We start from the raw sequence: 23,123 nt of genomic DNA on the forward strand, positions 1-23,123 counted from the left end.
TCCTTTGATGGTCTGTCTGCCCACCAATTTACTGGTACATACATACATACATAGACCCTGGTGTTGGGCTAGCGGCTAGGGTGCCGGCTTAGGATCCTAGGATCCTGGGTTCGAATCCCGGTCAATCGCTGAATTAACGCCAGGGGGGTTGACTCAGCCTGTCATCCTTCCGAGGTCGGCAAATTGAGTACCAGTTCACTGGTAATTCCCTGCTTGTCGTTAAAGGCGGCAAAAAAAAAGGGTTGGCGTCAGGAAGGGCATCCGGCCGTAAAACATTGTTTCAAAAAGGGGACCGAAAAACAACAACCACAGTTCCCGAAAAAGGCCAACCCCCGCTTGCGGGGAAAAATGGCCTCTAAAGGTGGTTTTTTTTGGGGGTTTTTTTCGGTTTTTTATACATACATACATACATACATGCATTGAAGTATTTAGATATAGATATTCTGGTAGATTGGAAACTGAAAACCTTGCAGCCAAATGTACTGAATGAATAAAGTTGTTCATATTTATTGGGCTTGTGTTCATTATACATTAATGTGACCAACCCGCAGAATCCTGCATTACAAGTGATAGGAATTTTTGTTCTTCATGGTTGAAACCCTCATACTATCTGAGTAACAAAGAATGCTCTGGCTGAAAATTCACCGAGAGTCATTTTGTTTGAATTGTTTGAGAATTAAACAAACATTTTCCAATCGTGAAAGGATTGTCGGTTACGGTTGGTACCATGATTTGTGATTTAAAGGACTGTGGCAGCAGAAGTGAGAAAGCAGTTGTTCCTACACTACAGTGGCGGAAGCCATGTCTCCAGACCCTTATCCAGTGGCGCAGCACATCAGGCAGTAAGTTTACTTGTTCCCTTAGTCTTTACCTTTTTATTCTCAAGTTAAAATGTTTTATGTTCCTGTTGTTTGGTAACCAGTCCAAGTTGCTGTCAGCGTTTTGAATGAACCGTCATTCATCATATTTCGTGAAATAATTTCAGAATATTTAATGTTGTTTTCGCTTTGTAACTTTAAAATTCCCAATCTGGTCATACTGTATAAACAAAGTTTGGAAACAACAGTAAACTATAAGAGTATTCGGTAGAGCGCATACCTCTGCCAGGCTGAACAGTTTACATTTTCTATCCCACTGAGAGGCCGGATCTGCATCTGGACCTAAACCAAAATCTAATCGGCTTGTTTTTCACACCTAACCAACTCATCCACCAAGTGTTATAACTCATCAACAACTTTTTGAAATATCATCCTATATATCATTTTTAGCCCCATCTCTCAATTGTGAAAATCGCTTAACATTCTAGTTTCCAGATCCAGATCGTCGCCAAAATGTAATCAATTCATCCTCGTCTTACACCCAAGCAGTCCACCAAGTTTTGTCCAAGTCTATCCACAACCTTTCTTGCTCACAAACAGACAGATAAATAGGGGAGAATACATAACCTCGCCAAAAGGTAACTATCTACCTTTTGTATATAGTGTTTAACACTTACTAGTTTGATATAACCATCTCAAACAAATAGCTTGATCAGCATGAATAGGGAAACGAGTTATGACTTTGGTTCGATCTCAAAATCAAATGAAGGTTACGCCTCAAGAATACATGGAATTTAGAATGTGAAAACTTACGAGTTCTAAAAGTCTCTGGCTACACCATAGACTTTTGGTTATTCAACAAAGTCGGATCATGTCTGATATGGATTATTTTGAGCTGCTGAACAGTAACTGCAAAACTCCCTATACCTATTCTGATTCACCTTTGCTCCAAGAGCCTTTTGCTTCGGGACATTTCTGATTGATATCCTCCTGCTGTTTTCAATTTTAATTTTTTAATTGTTTTTTAAAAAAAATAAAGAAGCAAGAAGCACTGATTTAAATTTCATTCATTGATGAAGCACCATCTTATCCTTGGTGTTGGCTTAGCAGTTAGGGTGCCGGCTTGGGATCCTAGGATCCTGGGTTCGAATCCCGGTCGATCGCTGAATTAACGCCAGGGGGGTTGACTCAGCCTGTCATCCTTCCGAGGTCGGCAAATTGAGTACCAGCTTGCTGGGATGAATGATCACGGTGTGTACCCCGATTTAGAATAGGTACCCCGTATCCCTGCACATCGTAAGAGGCGATCAAGGGTTGGCGTCAGGAAGGGCATCCGGCCATAAAAACATTGCCTCAAACAGGGAACCATGATTGTCATGGGGCCCGCAAGGCTAACCCCTGCTCTAGCGGGTAAAATGGCCTTAAAACGATCATTCATTCATTTTATTTCATTGATGAAGGAGTATGCTGCCATGGCTCATGTGAAAGTCGGTGAATCTTATGCGAGCGTGGCTCATGATAGTGCCAGCTCTGCTTATGTCTGCAGATGGAAGAAGTGCGAATGTAAACTTTAAGAAGGTTTTGTGACAATAAAGGGGCAGTGGATTTACTTTCGGCATGGCAGTTATGAGCAGATGGAAGAAACTATACTGTGATGGGTTAATCCAGTTGGTCAGAATTATCCCAGACTGGTTATTTTTTAATGCGTAGTGGAGGATAGCTGAACGATGGTGTATAACAAGTTAACGTGTTGACACGGTGATGAATGGAAACAGGAAGATGTTGCTCTAAATAAATTCAGCATTTCTCATAGAATCTGATGCAATTCTCATCAAATCTCATCGATTCCCATTAAAATTCCTTGAGACAATGGAAAGAGATTTTTCTTCAGGTGTTGGAATAATTCAACCCACAGTCAAATAATACTTCTGCATAATCATTGATCTTCACTTTTGCCTTGGCAGGTCCCACTCACAGATGTGGTGGAACCAGTAGACTTTGAAGATTATATACACCTCCACCCTCTGGTCGTGGATTCGGATGAAATGAGGACCATGCTGGAGTTTCCGCAGGATGACCTCAACGTCTCCTTTCCACTTCATGAATGCCGTACGCTGGTTCCACATGCTCCTGAAGAGGGGTGAGTGCTAGTACCTTCTTTATTGGTGTGTTTGAATAGCTTTAATTTTCAGGAGACAGATATTTGTTTCCACTTTCTGGAAGAAAGACTTCTTGTGACGTTGATCTTCTAGCGGATGTGTGTAATGATAGCCTCTCTCAGTGACTCTTGTACTTCTTCTTTCCCCATTTTAGAGAAGTGGATCCTCAAGTACGAGATTTTGTGCGTTCTTACACCGACAACTGGGTCATTGTTAATAGAAGGTTTGTTATGCAGTACCTATCCAAAGAACTGAATTTCCCATTATAGTCAAATCTCCTGTGAGGATGTATTTAAATGGGCTGCTTTTACCTGATTTGAAAAAAAAAAAAAGGATTTTGCTTCCATTTTTATTTTATCAGAATTCTTCAAAAGTTTTTTTTTTTTCAGATAAATCAGACCTAAACCCATGCATGAACCAAACCAAAGTATCTTATCATTCTGCAGCATCGGATTTCGTCCCGGATTTTAAATATTGTTATTATCGATATAATAATACGCTTGTTCATCTGTCCGTAGCCTGGTGTTGGCTTAATGGTTAAGGTGGCTGGCTTGAGATCTCAGGGTCCTGAGTTCAAGCCCCTGTTCATGCCATTGATTAACACCAGGTGAGTTGACTCAGCCTGTTATCCTTCCAAAGTCGGCAAAATGAGTACCAGGTTACTGGGAAGAATGAGCCATTCGAGTATCCTGCGTCGGAGTGGAGACCTGTCCAGGATTATGCCCAATAGCCTAGAAACTGCTTTAGCAGCCCTCTGCATCTGAAGATGTAAAAGGAGTGGTCTTATTCTTCATCAAACCGTCCGTTCATTTGTAATGCACCTTTCCACCCACAATTATAACCTGATAAATCATACGGACACCATGTTAGTGCTATGCGAAGCCAAAGACATCTTTGGAGTTCCATATTCACAATTACCATACCCATACCCTTCCTAAAGGTTTTCTCTTCATTGTCGAAAGGTTGGAGCTGATAGGCATCATGGGTCTTGTGAAGGCCACAGTTAGTAAAGGCCTCAGAATTCAGTTTCTGAATTTGCAATGACTCGTCAGTTATTCACCGTTTGGTGACCTAATGGAGGCATCCACTTAATGCATTGGCACTAATAGAATAGTAGTGCTTATAACTGATGTAGAGCTATCCCCATGATGTCGAGCTATCCATGTAGAGCTATCCCACATTTTATTTAATGATATAATGTGTATTTTATCCATTGTTCTACATGTCCACCGACACATATCGGCATTAGCCTTCAATAGCAAGACTAGTTGTTCAGTCTAGTAAGAGAATACAGCTTGACTTCAGTCACAAAGAACAGTTTATTAAAACCTTCAATCATACTAAAATACACAATTTGATGTCTGTCTGTCGATTTTTTTGACCCAATACATTTGGTCATTACTTATCCAATCTCAATCAAACTTGACAGGAGGACTAAGGATCGATCACACGATGGAGATTGTAGCGATTTTATTTGTCCCCCCTCCCCATGGAAGTTTTCTGCCTTGGACAAATGCCGTGTTAAGGTGTATAGATAGCTTATCGTGGCGTTTTTCCAAGGCCGCTTCTAAAGTAATAACAACACCAATGATAATAGTGTAGCGGTTACCGCTGGATGCACACAATCGCCTTGCACCGGCCAGAACACGGCCAGACGCGCCTCTCCCGGGCATGCCCGGACTCACTGTTCCCGGGCACGCCCGAACCTCCCGGGCACGCCCGGTCTCGTCTTTCCCGGGCATGCCCGCTCTCGCCTTTCCAGGGCTCGCCCAGAGCGTCCGGGCATGCCCGCTATCGCCTTTTCAGGGCTCGCCCAGAGCGTCCGGGCATGCCCGCTATCGCCTTTCCAGGGCTCGCCCAGAGCGTCCGGGCATGCCCGCTATCGCCTTTCCAGGGCTCGCCCAGAGCGTCCGGGCATGCCCGCTATCGCCTTTCCAGGGCTCGCCCAGAGCGCCCAGGCACGCCCAGCCTCGACTTGCCAGGCCGCAGCCAAACACGCCCGGGCAGGTCCAGACTCGCCTTTCCAAGGCTCGCCCTTGACACCCGGGCATGCCCGGTATAGCTTTTGCCGGGCAAACTTCCCGACATAAATGTGTATATATATTGCTGCCCGATAAACGGGCTTGTCAGAATACCTGAGCTGTTTTGTTTCAATGAAGCAACTCGGACGAATTCCGTCTTTGGTCGCGTCAATTCTTTCGACTCGCGTTGGAGCGCAGTTCCTTCATTGGTGACCTACCGACATGGATACGGCAGTGACGCTTAAACTGCCTACCTTCTGGGAGGCTCACGCCGCTGTTTGGTTCGCTCAGGCGGACTCTCAGTTCGCCCTGCGAGGCATCACCGCGGACGACACCCGCTTCCACCATGTTGTGTCGGCGCTCGGTTCCGCCACCGCGGCCCGTGCCTTGAGCCTCCTCGAGCACCCGCCGGCTGCTGACAAATACGACGCGCTGAAGACACTCCTCCTCGATGCTTTCGCCCTCTCACCGGCAGCACGCGCACGGCGCCTGCTCGCTCTGCCCGAGCTCGGCGACACGCGCCCGTCAGAGCGCATGGACTATATGCTCTCGTTGCTCGGTGAGCACTCTCCGGATTTTCTGTTCCGCGAGCTGTTCCTTCGCCAGCTGCCTCACCCGGTACGCCTCGCCCTGGCTGGCACGTTGATCACGGATTCCCGCGCCCTCGCCAGGGAAGCCGATAAGATCTCCTCGGCGGGCCAGCACATCGGCGCGGTTACCTGGAGCCCGCCGCCGTCCGAGGCGACGCCCACGACGCCCGAGCGCCCTGCGCGGTTGGAGGCCGAACTGCCGGTGCAACTGGCGGCCGCCACGCCGCACCGCCCGCTTCCGACACGACGGCCGGGGCCTCCACCTGACCGTGCGTGGTGTTATTACCACGCCAGGTTCGGACACAAGGCTCGGACGTGCCGGCCCCCGTGCACTTTCGGCAGGTCGGGAAACGGCCGGGCCGGCGTTCATTCCCAGCCATGAGCGCCGGCCACTTGGGCAACTTGCTGTTTATTCGGGACAAAGCGTCTGGGCGGCGTTTCCTGTGTGACACCGGCGCCCAACTGAGCGTCATACCCGCCTCCGAGCAGGACAGGCGGGACGCCGTTTGCGGCCCCTCTTTGGTCGCTGCTAATAGCTCGGCCATACGCACTTTCGGCCCACGCGTCGTCACCCTCTGCTTCGGCAGCCAGCGTTTTCAATGGACTTTTGTGACCGCCTGCGTCCCCATGGCTTTGCTGGGCGCCGACTTCCTCTGCGCGCACGGGCTGCTGGTCGACGTCAAACGTCGTCGCCTTGTCAACGCCGAGACCTTCAGCTCCCTGGCGTGCACGATGAGCAGCTCCGCGCCGACCGAACTGGCGTGCGCCCTCCCGGCAGCGAACGAGTTCGCTCGCCTGCTCGCAGAATTCCCGGCCCTCACGCGGCCGACGTTTTCGGCCGTCGCGGTGCGGCACGGGATCGAGCACCACATACCCACTACGGGCCCGCCGGTCTACGCCAGGGCCCGCCGCCTCGACCCGGCCAAGCTCGCCGTGGCGAAGGCCGAGTTCGACGCGTTGGAGCACCTCGGCATCGTGCGGCGCTCCGATAGCGCGTGGGCCTCGCCACTGCACATCGTGCCAAAGCCGGGGGGTGGATGGCGCCCGTGTGGTGACTACCGCCGTCTCAACGACGCTACCACCCCCGACAGGTACCCGATCCCGCATATTCAGGACTTTTCCGCCCGTTTGGCGGGACGAGTCATCTTTTCGAAAATTGACCTGATACGGGGCTACCACCAGGTACCTGTCCGGGCGGCCGACGTCCCGAAGACGGCCGTCATCACGCCGTTCGGCCTGTTCGAATTTTTGCGGATGCCATTTGGCCTCAAGAACGCGGCCCAGGCGTTCCAGCGCTTGATGGACGGCGTGCTGCGTGACCTGCCGTTCTTTTCGTCTATCTGGACTATATCCTCGTCGCCAGCACGTCCCGCGCCGAGCACCTCCTCCACCTCCGAACACTGTTCGGTCGCCTCAGCGAGCACGGCTTAATTGTCAACCCGGTCAAATGCCACTTCGGCGCGACGACCGTTGACTTTTTGGGCCACCGCATCACCAAGACCGGGGCCGTGCCGCTGCCGACCAAGGTTGAGGCCATCACCACGTTCCCGCGTCCCCGTTCCATCAAGGCCCTCCAAGAGTTCCTCGGCATGGTGAATTTTTATCACCGATTCGTGCCCCGCGCTGCTCAGCTCATGCGGCCCCTTTACGAGGCCCTCCGGGGCAAGCCGGCCAAGCATGACATTGTTTGGTCCGCGGCCATGGACGCGGCCTTCGCCAGCGCAAACGGGCCCTCGCCGACGCAACGCTGCTGGCTCACCCGGTGCTCAACGCGCCCATTGCCCTCACTACGGACGCCTCCAACTACGCGGTGGGCGCCGTCCATGAGCAATGGGTGGACGGGGTTTGGCAGCCACTCGCTTTTTTCAGCCGGCAACTCCGGCCGAACGAGTTAAACTACAGCACGTTCGACCGCGAGCTGCTCGGGCTATTCCTGGCCGTTCGCCATTTCCGACACCTCCTGGAGGGCCGCCCGTTCACGGCTTTCGTCGACCACAAGCCGTTGGTCTACGCAATGGCTCAGGTCACGGAGCCGTGGTCGGCCCGCCAGCAGCGCCACCTCTCCGCCGTGTCGGAGTTCACCACGGACATCCGGCACGTCGCCGGCAAAGACAACGCCGTGGCCGACTGTCTTTCTCGGGCCAGCGCGAACGCGGTCCACCTCGGCGTGGACTTCGCGCTCATGGCGGCCGACCAGACCACCGACGCCTCGGTGCAGGCACTCCGTGCGGCGGACACGGGCCTCCGCCTGGCCGACATTCCCTTCGCGGGCACCGTCCTGCTCTGTGACGTCTCCCAGGGCCAGCCTCGCCCCATCGTGCCCGTTTCCTGGCAGCGCCGCATCTTCGCCTCCATCCACGGCCTTTCTCACCCGGGCCGGAAAGCTTCTCAGAAGCTGGTGTCGGCGCGTTTCGTCTGGCACGGCCTTCGACAAAACATCCGCGACTGGGCCAACGCCTGCACGGCCTGCCAGCGGGTCAAGGTCCACCGCCACACCCAGGCCCCGCTGGCACCTTTCGCCGTGCCTGAACGGCGTTTTGACCACGTCCACGTGGACCTGGTGGGTCCCCTGCCCCCCTCGCGGGGGTTCACCCACCTGCTCACCATGGTGGACAGGACCACCAGGTGGCCGGAGGCTGTACCCCTCGCCTCCACCACCACCGCCGACGTGGCGCAGGCGTTCATCGCCACCTGGGTCGCGCGCTTCGGCGCACCAGCGGACATCTCGTCCGACCGCGGCCCACAGTTCACGTCTGAGCTTTGGGGCGCGGTCGCCCTTTCGTTAGGGGTCACGCTGCACCGCACCACGGCCTACCACCCCCAAGCCAACGGGTTGTGTGAGCGGTTTCACCGCTCCATGAATGCGGCACTCATGGCCGGCCTTCAGGACGACGGTTGGGCCGACCGGCTGCCGTGGGTCCTTTTGGGCCTTCGCACGGCCCCCAAGGAAGACCTCCAGGCGTCTGCTGCCGAGCTCGTCTACGGCCAGCCGCTCCGCGTCCCGGGCGAATTCGTGCCCGACGCTACCAGTCCCTGGTCCGCCGCTCGCCAGCGCTCGGACCTCCAGGAGGCCGCCCGACGATTTGCCCCCGTGCCGACGTCCCGCCACGGTGGCCCCCAGTCCTACGTCCCCCCGGCGCTTCGCACAGCGGAGTACGTCTTTGTGCGTCATGACGCGCACCGGGGGCCACTCCGGCCGCCGTACGACGGGCCCTTCCGGGTCCTGCGACGGGGCGACAAGTCTTTCATCGTCGACTTCGGCGGCCGGCCGGACCGGATTTCTGTGGACCGCCTCAAACCGGCGCACATGGACGTCGACCCACCACCACGGTTGGCCCTTCCTCTGCGGCGAGGCCGCCCCCCGTCCACAGTTCCCCCCGCTCGACCACCCACCACCACATCGGACCCCTCCCCACGACCCTCCAGGGGTCGCTTTGGCCGGGTCATCCGGACCCCCCTTAAATTGACCCTGCCGGTGCAGGTCGATTCTGGAGGGGCGTGTGTAGCGGTTACCGCTGGATGCACACAATCGCCTTGCACCGGCCAGAACACGGCCAGACGCGCCTCTCCCGGGCATGCCCGGACTCACTGTTCCCGGGCACGCCCGAACCTCCCGGGCACGCCCGGTGTCGTCTTTCCCGGGCATGCCCGCTCTCGCCTTTCCAGGGCTCGCCCAGAGCGTCCGGGCATGCCCGCTATCGCCTTTTCAGGGCTCGCCCAGAGCGTCCGGGCATGCCCGCTATCGCCTTTCCAGGGCTCGCCCAGAGCGTCCGGGCATGCCCGCTATCGCCTTTCCAGGGCTCGCCCAGAGCGTCCGGGCATGCCCGCTATCGCCTTTCCAGGGCTCGCCCAGAGCGTCCGGGCATGCCCGCTATCGCCTTTCCAGGGCTCGCCCAGAGCGCCCGGGCACGCCCAGCCTCGACTTGCCAGGCCGCAGCCAAACACGCCCGGGCAGGTCCAGACTCGCCTTTCCAAGGCTCGCCCTTGACACCCGGGCATGCCCGGTATAGCTTTTGCCGGGCAAACTTCCCGACATAAATGTGTATATATATTGCTGCCCGATAAACGGGCTTGTCAGAATACCTGAGCCGTTTTGTTTCAATAAAGCGACTCGGACGAATTCCGTCTTTGGTCGCGTCAATTCTTTCGACTCGCGTTGGAGCGCAGTTCCTTCAATAGCATAATATTAATGTTATTACAAAACAATCTATCTATAATTCCAGTAATCTCTGTGTGTATGTGTGTGTGTATGTGTGTGTGTATGTGTGTGTGTGTGTATGTGTGTGTGTCTGTGTGTCTGTGACCGCTGTTTCTCGACAACCACGGGTCCGATATACTTGAAACTTGCCAGGTATATTGCTGGGGACCTGAGGATGTGCCTTTTCAAGGATTCATATTAATCGGAGAAGTAGTTACCGAGCTATGGCGATTTCTTTACCAAACTCCGCAAGCCGTTCGCTTTGGACCAAACCATTTCATGTAAATAGAGGGGGGGGATTGTCACCGTACTCGCAAGCCGTTCGCTTTGGCTTTGCGAATGGACCAAACCATTTCATGTAAATAGAGGGGGGGGGATTGCCACCGTACTCGCAAGCCGTTCGCTTTGGCTTTGCGAATGGACCAAACCATTTCATGTAAATAGAGGGGGGGGATATAATTTTAGATATATATATAGTACGGGCATGCCCTAGTATTATTAATACTTATAACATCTGCCACAGACTAGCGGGTCCGAGCATAGATCTACTGTAATTGATATACCCCAGAGAGGATGATAACATGACTTCCTGCTGCTCCCGTATGGAGCGGTTGTACTAGTATCACCAAAGGTTAGTTTTGCAGTTATCTTTCATTGGTGATGTGTCAGTCATTACTATAATTCACGACCAGTGTGTGTTTGTCGTGCTACTCCTTTTTACTGATTTTTCACCATTGAGTGTTCGTGCCAAAAAACATATAGCATGATATCTCAAAAAGTTGTGCACAGATTGGGACAAAACTCGGTGGATGAGTTGGTTAGGTGACCAGAAGAAGCTGATTAGATTTTGGTTTCGGTCCAGAGGCAGATCCGACCTACACTACATGACCAAAAGTATGTGGACAACCGAACATCGAACATCTCATTCCAAAATCATGGGCATTAATATGGAGTTGGTCCCCCCCTTTGCTGCTATAACAACCTCCACTCTTCTGGGAAGGCTTTCTACTAGTTGTTGGAACGTTGCTGCGGGGATTTGCTTCCATTCAGCCACAAGAGCATTAGTGAGGCCGGGCACTGATGTTGGGCGATTAGGCCTGGCTCGCAGTCGGCGTTCCAGTTCCTCCCAAAGGTTTTCGATGGGGTTGAGGTCAGGGCTCTGTGCAGGCCAGTCAAGTTCGTCCACACCGATCTTGACAAACCATTTTTGTCTGGACCTCATTTAGTGCATGGGGCCATTGTCATGCTGAAACAGGAAAGGGCCTTCCCCCAAACTGTTGCCAGAAAGTTGGAAGCACACAATTGTCTAGAATGTCATTGTATGCTGTAGTGTTAAGATATCCCTTCACTGGAACTAAGGGCCTAGCCCGAACCATGAAAAATAGCCAAAGACCATTATTCCTCCTCCATCAAACTTTACAGTTGGCACTATGGATTCGGGCAGGAAGCGTTCTCCTGGCACCGCCAAACCCAGACCTGTCCGTCGGACTGCCAGATGGTGAAGCGTGATTCATCACTCCAGATAACGCGTTTCCACTGCTCAGAGTCCAATGGCAGCGAGCTTTACACTCCAGCCGACGCTTGGCATTGCGCATGGTGATCTTAGGCTTGTGTACAGCTGCTCAGCCTTGGAAACACATTTGATGAAGCTCCCGATGAACAGTTGTTTTACTGATGTTGCTTCCAGAGGCAGTTTGGATTTGGGTAGCGAGTATTGCAACCGAGGACAGACGATCTTTACGCGCTTCAGCACTCGGTTGTCCCATTCTGTGAGCTTGTATGGCTTACCACTTCGCAGCTGAGCTGTTGTTGCTCCAAGACGTTTCCACTTCACAATAGCAGCACTTACAGCTGACCTGGGCAGCTCTAGCAGGGCAGAAATTTGATGAACTGACTTGTTGGAAAGGTGGCATCCTATGCCGGTGCCACGTTGAAAGTCACTGAGCTCTTCAGTTCGGCCCATTCCACTGCCAATGTTTGTCTTTGGAGATTGCATGGCTGTGTGCTTGATTATATATACCTGTCAGCAATTATAGGTGTGGCTGAAACAGTTGAATCCACTAATTAGAAGGGGTGTCCGCCTACTTTTGGTCATGTAGTGTATCGGTGGGATACAAAACGTAAACTGTTCAGCCTGGCATAGGTGTGCGCTCTACTGAGTACCGTTGTAGATTTGCAGATTGATTTTTGTTTCAATATTTACCACTGTCCTACTTCAATCACCCTGCTGGTAAAACAGCTACAGCAAGCATGGAACAGCTTTCAACCCTAACCATCCTGAGAGCCAGAGGGAACGGCAAAAGGGCTTGTCTAGACAGGTGTACGAGTCAGTTGAGACCCACGGGGACCGTAGCAGCCTGCTTGATGACCAGGTAAGATTCAAGTAACACAATATAAGGTAAGTGATAAAATTGCCTCCTCACCAGGTCATAACCGAAGGAAATTATGTGATAACATCTGAATATCTACTCTCTGCCTTTTATACGAAGTGGCACTTGTAATGCCGTGGTTAAAACTCAATTGGTGTGTAGCTTAATATACAATTTGTGTGTAGCTTAATATAAAATTTGTGTGTAGCTAAGTAAACAATTGGTGTGTAGCTTGTATCACACTACTTTGGTCGAACTTATTGCAGGGCACAATAGTGAATAACAACAACAACAACATGCATTTTAAAGGCCATTTTCCCTGCTAAATGCGGGGGTTAGCCTTGCGGTCCCCATAACAATCTTCTCCATTTTGCCCTATTTTCTGCATCTCTCCTTGTTACCCCCTTGCCCGCATTTCTTCTTCCACCATCTTTAGCCAAGTCTTTCTCGGACTTCCCCGTCTTCTACTTCCTTCTACATTCATTTCCATCACTCTTCTCAACCAGTCACTTTCATCCTTCCTCAACACATGACCAAACCATCTCAACCTGTTCCTCTTCACAGCATCAATCACAGGCTCTATTCCCATCATCTTTCGCAATTCATCATTTGTCTTCCTCTTTCTCAACGACACTCCGCACATCCGTCGAACCATTCGCATTTCCACCCTTTCCAACCTTCGTTGCTGCTCTACGTTCATTACCCATGTCTCGCTCCCATAAATCATAACACTTCTCACACATGCAGCATACACCTTTCCCTTCAGCTTCAACGACACTCCCCTCATCATCAGCACGCCACTCAATTCCCGAAACTTCTTCCATGCACATCTCACTCGAACAACCATTGCCGAGTCTGATCCACCTTCTCCATTCAGCATGTCTCCGAGGTAGCAAAATGTTTTCACACCTTCCAGCTTCACGCCGTCTTCAAGATCCAACTCAACATTTCCTCCATCTGCAGCTCCCTCTGTGCACACCTTACATTTGAATGTAGCTGCCACACTGGTTAATGACCCTCTCAGACCACAACATTTTTGATGAACCCACTCAGCGCACATTGAACACTGAATGGAGTTCACTCCGACACCCTTCCAACACACAGCACAGGGCAACTTCCCAGTTCTTTCCACCTCACCACATGCTTTACCACTTGCCATCACCTTCGTCTTTCCGATATTCACCTTCAGACCTTTTGTCTCCATACATTCCTTCCACGTGTTCATCTTTTCCTTCAGTCCATCCATACTTTCCGCAATCAACACCAGATCATCTGCATACAACAACTCCCATGGGAAACCCTCCTTTACGTTCTAAGCCAGCACCTCCATCACAGCTACAAATAGTAGTGGACTTAGCACCGACCCCTGATGCACACCGACCTTCACCTCAAACTCACCACTGTTCCCGTCCTTCGTCCTTACAGCTGTGCGCGCTCTTTTGTACATTGCCATCACTACTCTGATCAACCATTCCTCCACTCCTAACTTCCTCAATGCCCATGTCAATACTTTGCGTGGAACCCGATCGAATGCTTTCTCCAGATCACAAACCCAAGAAACAACTTCTTCCTCTTCTCCATGTACTTCTCCTGCAACTGCCTCACAATGAAAAGCACGTCTGTCGTTCCTCTTCCTGGCATGAATCCAAACTGCATTTCGTCGATCTTCACTTTCTTCCTTATCCTCCTCTCCAACACCCTTTCCAATACCTTCATTCCATGCTCCAATAACTTTATCGCTCGGTACGAGCCACACTCCAGAGGGTCACCTTTCCCCTTGTATAGAGGGACGAGGGTACTCAGTTCCCAATCCACTGGAATGCGGCCTTCTTTCACCACCAGATTACAGATCTCTGTCATTCTCTTCACACCCCAACTTCCTGCTGCCTTCAACATATCTCCCACAACTCCCGTCGGCCCTCCCGCTTTTCTACCCTTCATTGCTTTTATCCCTGGTGTTGGGCTAGCGGCTAGGGTGCCGGCTTAGGATCCGAGGATCCTGGGTTTGAATCCCGGTCGATCGCTGAATTAATGCTTGGGGGGTTGACTCAGCCTGTCATACTTCCGAGGTCGGCTAATTGAGTACCAGTTCACTGGTAATTCCCTGTTTGTCGTTAAAGGCGGCAAAAAGGGTTGGCGTCAGGAAGGGCATCCGGCCGTAAAACATTGCTTCAAAAAGGGGACCAAAAAACAACAACAACCACGGTTCCCGAAAAAGGCCAACCCCCGCTTTGCGGGGAAAAATGGCCTCTAAAGGTGGTTATTTTTGTATATATTGCTTTTATCGCTTCCTCAACTTCCTTCTCAGTTATCTTCTCTGCCGGTCCTAAAACTGGGTTACTCTTTATGTTGCCATCCCATTCATTCTCTGTATTCAACAGCATTTCCATATATCTTTTCCATCTTCCTTTAATTCCATCTGGGTCGACAACGATTTGTCCCACTTCATCCTTCAAGCAACTCACCCCCATCACATCACACCTCTCTTTCGCTATCTGCTTTGCAATCCTGAATACTGCTTTCTGACCCTCTTCCGAATCCAAGCGTTCTCCGAACATTTTCCTACATGCCTCCTGCGCCTTTGATACCTCTTTCTTTGCAGCCTTTCTGGCTGCCTTATAACTTTCATGCTCTGCTGTTTCTGCTCCCGTACCCTTCGCCTTCTGCCACTCCTTGAACTTCTTCCTCTTCTCGTCAATCCTCTTTCCAACTTCATCATCCCACCACCATGTTTCCGAGTGCCTCGGTGGTCCTTTTGTCCATCCACATACCTCACCAACGGCTCCCAACATACTAGCTTTCATTGACATCCAACCACTTTCAAGCTCAACCACATCATCCTCGACCCTACTCAGCCTCTCTTTTAATGCCTCCCTTACTGTCACCTCTTTCAACCTCCACACCTTCATTCTCGGTTGGTACTTCACCCGCCGAGCTCTCCTCGCACCTTTCACCCTTACGTCGCAGACAACTAAGTGGTGCTGTGAAACAGCCTCCTCCCCCGGGATCACCTTTGTGTCCCGGAGTTGCCCCCTATCTCGCCTACGCACCATCAGGTAGTCGACGGTTGTCGTCGACCCACCTGACGTGTATGTAACAAGCTTATTATCCTCTTTCTGGAACTGAGTATTACAAATCAACAAATCAGCTCCATCAGCAATCTCCAAAATCCTTTCACCTTCTCCATTTCTCACACCATATCCGTAACCCCCACAAACTCTGTCAAAACCATCCATACTCCTTCCCACATGTCCATTTAGGTCTCCTCCGACCACAACAACTTCCTCATCTTTCACGTTTTCCATCAGCTTCTCTATCGCACACCAGAACTTGTCCTTCTCTTCATTGCTTCGACCAACCTGCGGAGCATATCCCGAGATGACGTTCACCAAGAGCTTTCCAATCATCATTTTCACCATCATCAACCTATCACTCACTCTAGTCACACTCACCACACTGTCTACAAACTCCTCAGAAAACAGGACACCAACACCATTCACGCCCTCCGGGCACCCTTGCCACACAAACTTGTATTTCTGTCCCTGCCTACCCTTCACCATTCTCACACCACTTCCCTTCCATCTCGTCTCTTGCACACAACATATGTCCACTCTTCTTCTGACCAATACTTCCACCACTTCTCCTGATCTCCCTGTCATTGTCCCTACATTCCATGTCCCAAACCTCAGAAACCGATCTCCACTTCGAGCTGTACCCTGCCCACATATAGTTGTAATTGTCATGGTTCTCTTTTTGAGGCAATGTTTTTATGGCCGGATGCCCTTCCTGACGCCAACCCTCTTGGTCGCCTCTTACGACACGCAGGGATACGGCGTACCTATTCTTATCCAGGGTACACACTGGGAATAGCACAATAGTGAATAATGCTTGATATGTGATGGTGTGTAAAGTGTGAACTACAAGAGTGCAACAAAAAAACAACAAGCATTTTAAGGCCATTTTCGCTGCTGGAGCGGGGGTTAGCCTTGCGGGCCCCATGACAATCTTCTCCATTTTTCCCTATTCTTTACATCTCCCCTTGTTAACCCCCTTGCCCGCAGTTCTTCTTCCACCACCTTTAGCCAAGTCTTTCTCGGTCTTCCCCGTCCTCTACTTCCTTCTACATTCAGTTCCATCACTCTTTTCAACCAGTCACTTTCATCCTTCCTCAACACATGACCAAACCATCTGAACCTGTTTCTCTTCACAGCATCAATCACAGGCTCTATTCCCATCATCTTTCGCAATTTATCATTTGTCTTCCTCTCTCACAACGATACTCCACACATCCACCGAACCATTCGCATTTCCACCCTTTCCAGCCTTCGTTGCTGCTCTTTGTTCATTACCCATGTCTCGCTCCCATAAATCATAACACTTCTCACGCATGCAGCATACACCTTTCCCTTCAGCTTCAACGACTCCCCTCCTCGTCAGCACGTCACTCAATTCCCGAAACTTCTAACATGCACATCTCACTCCATCAACCATTGCCGAGTCTGATCCACTTTCTCCATTCAGCATGTCTCCTAGGTAGCAAAATGTTTTCACACCTTCCAGCTTCACACCATCTCCAAGATTCAATTCAACATCTCCTCCATCTGCAGCTCCCTTTGTGCACACCTTACACTTGAATGTAGTTGCCACACTGGTTAATGAAGCTACAGAACTACAACAGTGCAAAACACCATAATGCCCAAAACCTAAGTTCAGACTTGAGAGCTGTTATTACATTCCAACCTGAACAAAGGTGGGCTCCATGACGCTTGCTGCTTGTTGGCATTGCTCTTATTTGGCAATTCTAGTTCATCTCAAAACCATTGGGGATGAGTTCTAGACTAGATTGCTCACTGGCAAACACTACAAACTGTGCTATCCTGCGAGCCTAATTTAGATTGGTTTAGAGTACGGTGCCCTTGTTTCCCTCCAAAGTTTAAAGGCCTGTGTGAGTGCTTATAAATAATGGGCATTTTAAGAATAAATAAGACACAAACCTGATGCACAAAGAAGTTTATGTAAATCCACCAAAAAAATTTTTGCTGTGGATATTCATAAATCTAAATAGTAATGAAAGCATTTTAAGTAAGTTGTATTGAGCAAAGGCTGAAGTCAACATCTTATCAATAACAATGTTGCAAAAACTAGGATTGATATGAAATATCATTGCTTGACCAATTCATTCTTTTGTTTATACCAGGAAGAATCACGTCGGCGCTCGGCCTCACTGGCTTCAACAGATGGGACTCCACGTGGGAGCTGGTCATCAAGTATATTTGACCTCAAGAACTCTGTGTCGGATGCTCGGCTACCTTGTCTTCTGGACCGCACACCTCACGATGAGTTAGATCGACAGAATGCAGAACAGCGTCACTCCACTCGCCAGCCCCAGTTATTATTGCTTTATCCCATTCCCGATGAGGTTAGTCAAAATTGTTGTTCTTCTGAGCTCAAAAATTCCTTATTTTGATATCAGGAGATTTCTGGAGTTGTTTACTGTTCTATTCTGCAAAAAGAAGACATTAATTTTAAGAATCCATTGTTTTCAATGGAGCCCTTTCTGGAGCCTCCTGCACAATTCTGAGGCCTTCAGTGTTGTGTGTTATGTTTGCAGGACGAGACAATAGAGAGGAGAATCATTCCTGAGGTTCCAAAGGAGCACTTTGGGCAGAGGTTCTTGGTGAAAGGCCTCACTTTGAAGTAAGCAGCACTGTAAAGTTTGCACTATGATTTATTTATTATAAGGGTTTTGTTTGTTCAATGATGAAGATAAAATATCCAGACTACTTTTAAAGATGTGCTCTTAAAATCGAAGCTCTCTGCTCTTGACTCGGTCTTTACATGTCTGCCTCAATACTCACATGACATATTTTTTCTCCGCTCACACAAAGCGAAAAGTTGGGTTAAGCAATTGGTTCACATTGTCTGTCAGTCTGTCTGTCTGCAGATGTCAGTTTATGATTGAGGAGAAACTTAATTTCGATCGATTGTAATATTTTAAACCATGACTAGGAACATGAATCACAACACGAACTTGTAGTTTAGGTTCTGAATTTGGCAAATTGTATGGAATATTGTCCCGATTGCACATGCTCACAGAGGAGTGAGATTTTTTTTTACTCTGTCTGCCTGTCTTGCAGTCAAACCAAATTCAAAAACATTCCAAAACAGGAAACTTACAGTTTTTAAGGACGTCATAAAAGACACAAACAACAGGCACGAATAACTAATGTAATGTGTTATATAAGGTGGTGTAAAAGACACTTCATCATCGGCGATAAACTTCAGAAAATATTTTTTTCTATAATCTGTTAAACTTTATTTTATTTCAATTGGGTTATATATTTGAACACTGTAGAACACAAATCGCCTTCTTGTCACTTGCAAAAACCTCGAGTTTTGCAGTACTTGGACAAAATTTTATGCCATTTTGACCAATCAAATTTGCCTCTCCCCCTCAGCGCTGGGGAATATCAGCATTCAGACAAAATTACGGATCGGAGAAAATATGTATTGTGGTTGGAATTGCAAAACAAGAGTTTAAAAGACCTTTCTCATGTCCTTTTTCTGAAGACTGTGTAGGGTAAGGTGTTCTATGAACTCTCCAGCTAAATTTTTTTCAAGTGCTGTGTGGACTGTGCTTCCCCACTGATGGACCTCCGGTATCTTGGACCTGTTACTACGTTTGTGCCTGGGGAGTAACTGCTGAAATATATTGATCCGGGTACTTCCCGACATCTTTTATTTCACACTTTTTTCTACTCTTTCACATTTCTATTTATTCAGTCAAATTTTTGCTTTTTCTTTTTGTTCATTTTCCTCTCTTCGATCTCTCTTTTACTCTTAATTTATCTCCTTCTTTATCTGTCTGTCTTGTGAATACTTACCACAAAAATCCTGTAAGGCTCACCCGGCTGTGCCTTGATGGGTTTGAGGGTAGAGGAGTAGCGGCTGAAACCAGAATCCTAATCAGGTTACTTCTGATGACTCCATCGTTGTTCTTTGATAATTATTCAGGTTCCTTCCGATGACTACAATACAGTATTTGGTCTTCCATTTGATTAAAATTCATAATCGCATACAGTATATACTTGTTCCCCTCTGTTAGTCTCTGGCAAAAATTGGTATCAAAAATAAAATATAAGTACGACGACAATTTTTAGTCAACTGATTAATTACTTCATTGTCAATTTATTGTTTTTATGGCTCGATAATTGTAAGAATAGAATGTCCAGAATTCAGAAGTTGGCTAACATTCTGGCTTTTATATCTATTCTATGCAAATACCATTGCTCACAAAATGAAAACATTCTACACACAAAAATAAACGAACCAGAATTTCAATCTCGTGTCACCCATCACTCGAGAAACATTTTGATAACTGTAAAACTTTCGATAAGAGCTTCTGGTCTTCATTAATGATCTCTCCAACTCTCTGGAAAATCCGCTCTATGTCTTTGTTGATGACTCCACTCTCAGCCACTCCATATCTCAACTCTCAGATCGACAGGCAGCAGCCTCCTCACTCTCTGCAGACCTTGACAATATAACAAACTGCTCAAACAAGTGGAACATGTCTTTAATCCTGACAAATCTCACACTCTCACTTTGTCTCTCCTAAAAGACCGTCTGGACAACTCTCCCATCTACTTTCTGAACAATTCTCTTGAAGTTCTGTCACTCAAGCTTTTGGGTCTCACTATCCACCATGATCTTTCCTGAGAAAACCACATTTCCAAGCTGGCCTCCAAAGCCAGTCGCCGAAGTCCTTTCTGGGCACTTCTGAGCTCATCACCACATACAAAGCTTTCATCTGCAGCTCAATGGAATACTGCTCTCTCCTCTGGGCTGGTGCTCCTGCTTCACACCTAGCTCGGCTTCACACGGTTGAAACCAAAGCATTCAGAATCATTGGAATCTCCCTCGACATAGCTGATTCTGACGGCCTTTCTCTCTGTCATTGCAGGCAGGTTGGTGGTCTTTCTGCCTTCTACCGACTCCTCTCCAGCCTTGCTCCCCCTGCTCTGTCTCTGTCCCCCAAATATTCCTGCAGGACGCACAAGATCTGCCAGCAACCCTTTTCTGGTGAAACTACCAAAATCAAAACTCTCTGCTCACCTTCACTCTTTCATTCCTATTTTCTCCCACCTCTGGAACAAACTCCCTCACTCTCTTCAATCCCACACTTCCCTCCAGGTCTTCAAAACAGCTGTTCACCACCATCTCTTATCTTCCCCCATCTAAAACCTTGATCTTTTCTACCCCCGTCCAAACTCCCCAAATCCGCCTCTTTCAATCCCCAACTTCTTTCCTGAAATTCCTAGTAGTGAAATTCCTAGTAGTGTTCATTTGCGTTATACCATGTACCTCTCCCTCCTCCCCAGCCCTCCCCCTTCCACAGATCTACCGACATCCCTGTTCTCTTCTGTTGTTGTGCTTGTGTGCTTTCATCTCTCCCCCTCTTGTCTCCTGCTCCCTTCATTGTATGTTTTTATGTGTCTGTGCATGTTTTCATGTTACAAGTGTTAGCTCTTACACGAGCCTCGATTCTGTATACAAAAAAAAGCACTCCTGCGACACTGCACCGATTACCCAATGGGCTACAGCTGGCAGTATTCTCAGTTGGATTGGCCCCTCCTCTTCGTTATTCCTGACTGGATGAATCAACTTTCATCAATTTGAAAAAAAAAATCATTTCTTACAAATATCCGTCATGAGATCTGATGGAAATCTCAGGAGATTTCTACCAAATCTGATTTTAAAAATCATTGGAGGTGTTTGTAAGGGATGAACACAGCATCTCTTGTGGTATAGGTTCCGCAGGTTAAACAGTGGGTCGACTTCATTATTTTCGAAATATTTTAAGATTGGAAGTAGATTGAGGGTGTGAGGTGGGTTTGGGGAGGGACTTAGGAATGTTTTAGAAGCAAAATAAATGCATGACTTCAGTCTAAGAGTAACATCCTTTTTGCAAATGTTCCCATGATAATTTGATAATTTAATGGGTTTTTTGTCCAGTGGGAAATTTTCTCAATGGGAATTGCCCCAAAAACTCCCATGATTATTTAATGGGTTTTTGGTCCAGTGGAAAGATTTCCAGTGGGAATGTTTTCATTAAAAATTTGCATGAGGGATGTAACGTTATTAGTTTTCAGACATCTTTGCTGACATTTGTAAGGATTCCATAACTTATCCATTTGGAGATGGTTTCTATTTATATTTTTGTTAACTGCATGTTCATTCTACCTTCAAATGGCATCTTAACACTTGATACTGCTTGTCTGCATAGGTTTGAAATTGAAATTGAACCCATCTTTGCTTCACTTGCTCTGTATGACGTCAAGGAGAAGAAGAAGGTATTTTTTACACATTGCATTGGTATAACCGTTTTGATAAGCTCCACAGTTTAATGTTTCCAATTAATATGAAAAACATTTTTAATTATGTGTTCTTTATATACTGTACTATAAAATACTTCATCACATTGAAGGCTAACTCAAAACATGCACGGAAGAGCAGCTTTTTTTTTTTTTTACTAAAATCGAAGCTAATGGAGGAGCTGAAAGACTGAGGGCAGCAACTTTCCAGACTGCCAGGGATATAAGGGGAACAGGCCAATAAAAATGCACAGACACAGCACATGAGTAGGTAAGTGACATGGAAGAGGGAGAATGGAGGGATGGAGGAATGGAGGTGAGTATCCCGCTTATACTTGAACAAGGAAACCAGGTGTTGGTTCATGAAAGAACACGTGCGACTTGGCAAAGCTACAGTGGACGGAGTGAAGAGATAGGTGGGTGGAGTGAGGCCAAAAGTGAGGTGATAGACAACTTACAGTCCAACAATCTGCCTGCAGTGATGGAGAAGCAGACCCTTGGACTTGCCCTCCTACCAGGAAACGCCAATCATATAACAAGCCTTGGATTTGAGTGCATCCATGGGCATAATATGGGAATAAGCTGCACGAGCCCAGAGTAGGGGAGCCATACTCCATCATACTTTAGATGAACACTTTGTATACCGTGCTGTAATGAGCTCTGCTTGGCTAATAAAGGCCTTGGCTCTCTGGAAAATAATTATTATAAGCAAAGGAGGATTAGAGTCGGAAAATGAACGTACTCTCATGCTGAACTATGCAGACAATTCCCTGCAAGAGACAGCCTTTACTTTCACAATATAAAGGATCGTGTGGCCCTTTACACGGATGATCCAACAACTCTCACTGAACACATAGAGGATAAGCCGAGCAGAAACAAAGTTCACATTACAATCAGGCTAATTGCTCATGACGTTTTCTCCTTCTCCCCTTTGCTGAATTAGCCTTTACTGGTTGTCAGATTTACTTAGAACCAGCCTCCAATGACAAATCTTTGCCTCTTGGTGGTGTGTGGGAAGTACCTCCTGGTAGTCAGTAAGAGTTGCAGGTAAAATCTGTGGGTTAAAAGGGCTGCAGAACCTTTCCCAGATGAGGAAAGACCATCCATATTGTGACAAATGGCTGCATAATACAATCCTGACAACCCATTATTTTTCATCTATTTTATCACTGCATTATTGTTAATTATATGCAACCGTTGTCATCCTTTTTATCAGATTTCAGAGAACTTTTACTTTGACCTGAACTCAGACCAGATCAAGTCTATGCTGCGACCTTACGTGCAAAACACGTCCATTTCATCCCTGGCTCGCTCAGCTGTATTCTCCGTCACTTACCCATCTCAGGATGTTTTTTTGGTCATTAAGGTATCTATTTGCACGGACGTCTGTACTTTTACCTTGAAAGTGTCTGGTATTCATCAGCACCAGGTTTTGAACAGATGCATGGTTCTACGAATTAGATACATTAGTGTTTTTGATTGATGTGAGTATCTCATTCGTATAACTTTTTGATTAACTGCCCCCTCCTCCCCCAACCCCATGTATCATTTCAGGATAGTTGTCAATAGAAAACAAAGCTAACTCAATAATAAT

The 23,123-nt window shown here is 48.3% G+C and overlaps 1 protein-coding gene across 11 annotated transcripts in view; it reads left to right on the top strand.

The window, feature by feature from the left end:
* LOC137424966 (dedicator of cytokinesis protein 7) overlaps positions 1–23,123 on the top strand; it is a 212,011-nt gene that overhangs the window by 17,564 nt on the left and 171,324 nt on the right. For all 11 annotated transcript variants that reach the window (XM_068112899.2, XM_078773155.1, XM_068112932.2 and 8 more), the window contains exons 2-9: positions 746–842; positions 2,783–2,958; positions 3,132–3,200; positions 12,026–12,158; positions 17,353–17,574; positions 17,767–17,852; positions 21,442–21,508; positions 22,746–22,895. In XM_068112899.2, coding sequence (XP_067969000.2) covers positions 746–842; positions 2,783–2,958; positions 3,132–3,200; positions 12,026–12,158; positions 17,353–17,574; positions 17,767–17,852; positions 21,442–21,508; positions 22,746–22,895 — 1,000 coding nt within the window. The remainder of the gene's footprint in view (positions 1–745; positions 843–2,782; positions 2,959–3,131; positions 3,201–12,025; positions 12,159–17,352; positions 17,575–17,766; positions 17,853–21,441; positions 21,509–22,745; positions 22,896–23,123) is intronic.

This window comes from Myxine glutinosa, chromosome 1 (genome assembly GCF_964187855.1).
Source record: "Myxine glutinosa chromosome 1, kmMyxGlut1.1, whole genome shotgun sequence".
Taxonomy (NCBI): domain Eukaryota; kingdom Metazoa; phylum Chordata; class Myxini; order Myxiniformes; family Myxinidae; genus Myxine; species Myxine glutinosa.